At 42.9% G+C, this 6,979-nt stretch overlaps 1 protein-coding gene across 1 annotated transcript in view; it reads right to left on the bottom strand.

The window, feature by feature from the left end:
- ZYG11A (zyg-11 family member A, cell cycle regulator) overlaps window positions 1–4,367 on the bottom strand; it is a 57,032-nt gene extending 52,665 nt beyond the window's left edge. The window contains 1 exon segment of the mRNA XM_019625933.1: window positions 4,206–4,367. Within this exon segment, the coding sequence (XP_019481478.1) occupies window positions 4,206–4,295 (90 nt within the window). The 5' untranslated portion in view covers window positions 4,296–4,367.
- Window positions 4,368–6,979: the final 2,612 nt, after the last annotated feature.

Genomic DNA, 6,979 nt, shown 5'->3' with positions numbered 1-6,979 from the left:
TCTCCCAATTCCCCAATAAAATCTTTAAAAAAAAAAAACAACTCCTAAATAAATTTCTAGTTCATTCCCCACTTTCTAGCTCCACTACCAATTCCTAATCTAAGTCACTACCATATCTTACCTAAAATACTGAAAAACTCCAAATCAGTTTCTCTACTTTTGCTCCTATCCTTTTCTAACCCATCTTTACTCAGAGTCTAAATACATCATTTCTAAAATACAAACTGTACTATGTAACTCTCCTGATTAACATGTTTTAGTGAATACAAGGTTAAAAAAAAAAGGCAAAAAATTGCACCTCTATATTCAACCAGCAATTGGAAAATTAAATTTTTAAAAAACTTACAATAGCATTTTTAATACATCAAATAAAGGTCCTTACTCTGGAAAACAACAAAAATCAAGATACTCAGAGTAGCATCCATCAAGTTCAGCTTATAATAAAATATCAGATGTGGTAAAAAACAGGAGAAAAAAAAATCATACAACAGAAACAGGCCCAGAAAGAACTGAAATGACATAATTAGCAGACAAAGACTTTAAAACAAATATAATTCATGAATATAAATAACATAAATGTAGTAACGGAATAAATATAGAATCTCAACAGAGAAATGGAAGACATGAAAAAGACCAAAAAGAAACTTCTAAAGTTGCAAAATATATTATCTAAAATAAATACATGAGATGACATAAAAAAAATCAGACATTACAAAATTAGAGATCAGTGAACTTGAAAGTAGTACAATAGAAACTATCTAAACTCAAAAAAAAAAAAAAAAGGCTGGGAAAAAAATTAAGAAAAGCATCAAGTCCCAAGAGAAAATCTTAAGCAGTCTAATATAAATGTATAATTAAAACTCCATAAAAGGGGAGATATTAGTAAAGAAAAAATATTTTAAGAAATCACGGTCAACAAGGATAATGTCCTATATTTGGAATCTATGGAATTGTTTTGGAGTTTAATATTTACTTAATTACACAGTTAATTCACTAGGCACAAAGAATAAAACAAATTTAATGGCTTTCTTTTTTTAAAAAAAGTAAAAAAATCTTCAAACTATAAAACCACTGATCTTAGAAGCAAATATAAATCCACTGCTCTTAGAAGCAAAACGGACCCAAAGCTAAATAAAAAGATACTACAACATGACAAATGGCTAAAGACCAATGATAAAGAGAAAAATCTTAAGAGGGGGGCGTTTGTGTGGATGCAGTTAAAAAAAAAAAAAAAAAAAGGTTTGACCAGAATTTTCATCAGAAGCAATGCTAGCCAGAAGTCAATAAAAAATTATTTTTAAAGTGTAGTAGGAGGGAAAACAGTGCAATAAAAATATCTTTCAAAAATAAAGGTAAGGGCCGGGCGAGTGGCTCAGTTGGTTGAGAGCGTGAGCTCTGAGCAATAGGGTCATCGGTTCGATTCCTACATGGGCCAGTGATGCTGCGCCCAAACTGGGCTACCATTGAGCTGGTGAGAGTGCGTGCTCTTAGCAGCAAGGTTGCTGGTTTGACTCCCACATGGGATGGTGGACTACGGTCCTCCCTGCCCGCCCCCCCAACTAGATTGAAAGCGGAGACTAGACTTAAGAGCTGAGCTTATGCCCTCCACAACTAAGATTAAAGGACAACAACTTGACTTGGAGCGGATGGGTCCTGGAAAAACACAATGTTCCCCTTTCCCAATATTGCAACACTGTTCCCCTCCCCAATTCCCCAATAAACATCTTTAAAAAAAAATTAAAATTAAAATTACAAAAAAAATAGGTAAAATTGATTTCATAGATTTCCAAACAAAAGTAGAGAGAACTTTTCGCCAGCACACCTATAAGAAAAAGTAAATGTTCTCTAAGCTGAAGAATAATGATACAAGGTACATGTCTAAGATATAGAGAAAAAGAAAGAGAACCAGAAACAGGGACACATGGATAAACTAAAAACTTATTTCCTAATTTAATTTCCTAATTTAAGAAATGCCTGATCAAGGCAAAAATATAAACAACGTATTGTGCAATTTATAACATCGAGAAATAAAATGTATTATTTCTTTTTTTTTTTTTTAAAGATTTTTTTTATTGGGGAATTGGGGGGATGGGAACAGTGCTGGGGAATTGGGGAAAGGGGAACAGACAAGTTGCTGTCGTTTTGTTCTTCAATCTAGTTGTGGAGGATGTTGCTTCACTGGCCCAAGTTGGCACCATCATTGCGCTCTTCTCTGGCGAGGCAGATCAGTCGCCGGCTTCTGGACGGCCGCTCACTGCGGCTGCTGGCCGCTCACGCTGGCTGCTGGCCACACATGGTAGCCCATGGCAATCCACTGCCACAGGGACTGCAGCCCACGCCGTCGCCAGCGACTCATGGCAGCCCAGCTCCAGGTTGAGCTGTTGTTCAGCATCTTAGCTGTGGAGGGCAGTGTCACTGGCCCTCATATGTGGGATCCGAACCGGGGCCCTCTGGCTCCGAACCGGGGCCCTCTGGCATCCCAAGCGAGTTCTTAACCATCGCGCCACTCGGCCGGCCCAAAATGTATTATTTCAATAGCACAAGGACAGGGTAAGAGGAGGGAAAATGAAGGAATACTGTGGTAAGATGTAGTGATATTTAAAAGTTGACTGTGGGGTCAGCCGAGCGGCGCCTTGGTTAAGAGTTGGCTTGGGGGACCAGCCGAGTGGCGCGTTGGTTAAGAGCTGGCTTGGGAAGCAGGCTCTGAGCAGCAGGGCGCCGGTTCGGATCACACATAGGGCCAGTGACACTGCCCTCTACAGCTAAGATGGTGAACAACAGCTCGACCTGCAGCTGGGCTGCTGTGAGTTGCGTGATGGCCCATAGGCTGCAGCCCCTGCTGCAGGGCTGCCATGAGCTACCATGAGTGGCTGGCAGCCGGAGTGAACTGCTGTGAGTGGCCGTCCAATGGCTGGCGAGTGACTGCCTCACCCAGGAAGAACACAATGATAATACCAACATGGGCCAGTGAAGCAAAGTCCTCCACAACTAAAGAACAAAAGGGCAACTTGTCTGTTCCCCTCCCCCAATACCCCAATAAAATTTAAAAAACAAAACAAAAAAACCTCAGCTTCTCAATTAGTTACAAATTAAAAATGTTATAGCAGCATTTAAAAGTGAGTCCAAAAGAGTACTACAAGAGTACAGGTTAGATCTTTGCAAGGCACAAAACCCCTCCAACACGGCGTTAGTACAATCTCCATCAGAGTATGTATTTCCTTCCCTTCCTACTAATTTTGAGTTGAGACTTCACTAGATTCTAAGAGTTCTTCACTAGAGTTCTAAAAGGGTGGTCCTTGGTGTGTTTGTTGTAGAATGTGGAGTCTGTCATCATAACATCTGTTGTTAAATTCATAAGCAAATCAACTTTCAGGGTTCTCAACTTCCCTACATGCCAGTAAAATGAAGACTTTCAATACCTACAAAGAAAAATGAGATTACCGGATTTACTTTGGAAATGCGATACTACTTAACACACAGTAGGCACCTAACACTCTTTGGGTTTGCATTTTGCTCAGGGTTTTAGTTTAACAGGCATCCCAGGTTTGAAAAAGAAAAGAAAGAAAAAAAAAAGGAACAAGAGAGATTTAAGGAATTTGTCTTTGGGGTTCGTTTCCCCAGATAGGTTCAGAAGGGTCTTCCGGTTACGGTCCCCAGGCCAAAGATTCGAGTAGTAGGAGCCGATGAGTCACAGCCTCTGGGACATACCGCGTCCACAACGCACGCGGAGGAACAGTCGAGGTTTGTAGCATTTGGGATCATTACAATAAGCACCACCGGCCAAGCCTAGTGCTACTGCTAGCACTTACGTCGAAATTTACACCACCCTGTAAAACAGCTGCTACCTACGGGGGTCAAAGGTGAGAGCCGGAGACCTGAGGAGGGGACACACCCAAGGTCACGAGGAGGTGGGGGAGGAATGGGACTCGCTCTCGCGGCGCCTCCACTAAGCTGCACAAGGTCAGTGTTTTCGGCCCAGAGCCTTGGACGCCCCTCCAGTTTGCACTGCCCTGGCGACGACTGGAGCTTGGCACAAATTCAGCCTCTTCAGACTTTACCCCCACCCCACGTCGACCAAACGAACCAAGTCTCCGCACAGTCCCCGACGACTCGCCGTGCTGGCTGGGCACGGGGCGGCCGGGCACCCGGCGTCCGACGGAAGTTCGCGTCCCCGCCCCCGCCCCCGCCCCCATCCTGGTGCTCACCTGCACCACGCAGCAGCCCAGGGCATCCTTCTGAGCGTCCGGAAGGGCTATGGTCCGGGGCGAGATGCTCGGGTGCAAGAAGTGAACCATGGCAATACCCGCCAGAGGGGCGTGAGGAGAGAGCGGTCGTCGAGCAGGGGCCCGGAACTCGCGAGAGGTAGAGTCGGCCCGCCGGGAAGCAGCTGAACAGCGCCAGGTCCGCGGACCGCGCACGCAGCGCTTGCGCTGCTAGATCCGGGCCGCAAAAGGCTTTTGAAACGCCCGGCGTAGCGACGCGCACGCGCCCGCCGCAGCCTCACCGCCCGCTGGTAGAGGCCGGCCCACCGCAGACCCCGCCCCCAGGAGCAGCCCTCCCCAACCTCACCCACGTCGACCACCGGGCTACGCCATCCAGGCCCAACACCGCAGGTAGCTGTTGTGCTATCCCAATTCCTACTCACACCTCTGAGACCAACCTCCCTCAAGCCCATCCCTCAGGGGCTGATACCACATTGGTTTCGCCCCTCAGAGGCATGCCTGTGGACCCGATTATGGAGTTGGGAAATAGAACATGTATTTTTAATACTTTAAAATACAATATATTTTTTAAAGACCTTTCTCCTAAAAATCTGGCAGCAGAACCTCTCCCTGTTTCAACTCCTGGAAGAATCAAATATCAAAACCACTTATGACCTCATAAGTACACAAAATTAATTACTGAGCTTTCTTGTGCCCTGAAAAGTACGAAGATCCTTATCACCTGCTCCAAGAGAGCAGTAAATTAGTACTCTTTAGCTAATTTAAAAGAATATATGTCTTGGAAAAGGATAGTTCTTAAGAGTATGGAGCCTTGGATTTGAATCCTGGATTGGAATGTCCGCTCAGCCTTCTACTTAACTTGTGACCTTGGGCAAGATTCTTAGAATCTCTAAAGCTCAACTTCCCAACAATAAAATGGGATGAGAGCACTTTACCTCACAGGATTATTGTGAGGATTAAATACATTAATGTATGTAAAACACGACAATGTTTGGCACAAAGCAATTCCTTTATAAATGAATTCAAATGTTAAAATTATTTTTCAAGGACAAATAACTTTGCAAAATACTTTTCTTTCACATTTATCCTTTTATTTAATCCTCATACAAAAAGAAACCCCAACTTGAGCAGTAGGTATCTCCATTTTACTCATAAACTGAACACACCTGACAGGTTAAATAGACAAATTAAATCTTACCTACCTTATGAATGGAAAGCCTGGAAATCAAAATCAAGTTTCCTAGCTTCCAAGTCCAAATCAATATTCTTTTTTTTTTTTAAGTGGACTTTTTCATACCTTCCCTTCTATCCTCAAACTTCCAACACCTCCTCTTCCCCACCAGACTCTCAGCTTCTCTTTCACTGAAAAAAAGAAAAGCAATCAAAAAGAACATTCCAAATTCCCACTATCACATCTACCTACCAGTATAGGTGCCCTGTCTGTGTGTTCCCCATTACTATAAATGATTTATACTATTGATATTACCTGAGGCCAACCTCTGGACTTGTGCACTAAATCTCATCCCCCACTACTTATTCAAAGACATCATCCAGCAACATCCTCTTTTTCTCCTGTGTTATCATCTTTACCCTCTTTCTTGGATCATTGCCACCAGCATATAAACAACCTGATAATTTTTTCATTTAAAAAACAAAAAAAGATTTCTTTGACCTAATTTCTCTATTCAGGTATTGCCCCATATCTCATAGCATAATTTCTCCAAAGTGTGCTGTGTACATGCTGCCTCCAATTTTTCTCCTACCATTTTCTTTCACCCCTGCCACTCCTCTAAATGTTCTTGTCAACTTCCTAGTTGCTAAATTCAACGGTCACTTCTCATTTCTCATCTTATTTGACTACTTAGCAGCATTTGACCCAAATGATCACTTCTACCCTAAAATAACTTTCTTCATTTGGCTTCCAGGGCACATCTTCACCTCCTCCTCGCCCTATCCTTTCTTCTTCTTTCTTTCTTTCTTTCTCTCCTACTCCTACTTCATTGGCTGCTCCTTCTCGCTTTCTTGATTCCACATCATCCGGACTTCTAAATCTTTGTATATCCCAGGACTCATTACTTGTATACCTCTTTTCTATCCATTCTCTCTTAATCGTGGTGATTTTATCTAGTTTCATAACTTTAAAAGCAATATATATGTTCATGTATCCCTATTTTATATGTCTAGACTATTCCTCGCTTTTAAACTTCAGACTCCAGCTGTCTATCAACATATCCATCTGGTTATCTAAACAGTATTAATGTATCCAAAAATAAACTGATATCCTCCCCTCAACCTGTTCTTCCTGCCAGTCTGCCCCGTTTCAGTATATGCCAATTCATTCCTTTTTGTTGCATATGACAAAAACCTTGGAAATCATGTTTTACTCTTCTTTTATATCCCATATCCTATCTGTTAGGGAATTCTGTTGGCTCTACCTTCAAAATATCCAGAGACTGTCTATGTGTTACCTCTTCCACCACTGCTATCCTGGTCCAAGCCCCTATCACTACCCAGTTGGATTTTTACAATATTCTTCTATCTGGTTTCCCAGCTTCCACCTTTGCTCCATTAAAATCTATTCTCAGGCCAGCTGAGTGGCGCGTTGGTTAAGAGTTGGCTTGGGATGCCAGCTCTGAGGAGCAGAGCCCCAGTTCGGATCCCACATGAGGGCCAGTGATGCTGCGCCCTCTATACCTAAGATGGTGAACAGCTCGACCTGGAGCTGGGCTGCCGTGAGTCACCAGTGATGGCATAGG

Source organism: Hipposideros armiger, unplaced genomic scaffold (assembly GCF_001890085.2).
Source record: "Hipposideros armiger isolate ML-2016 unplaced genomic scaffold, ASM189008v1 scaffold_646, whole genome shotgun sequence".
Lineage (NCBI taxonomy): Eukaryota > Metazoa > Chordata > Mammalia > Chiroptera > Hipposideridae > Hipposideros > Hipposideros armiger.
The sequence above is the reverse complement of the archived record's forward strand: the minus strand, read 5'-3'. Positions and strand labels throughout refer to the sequence as shown.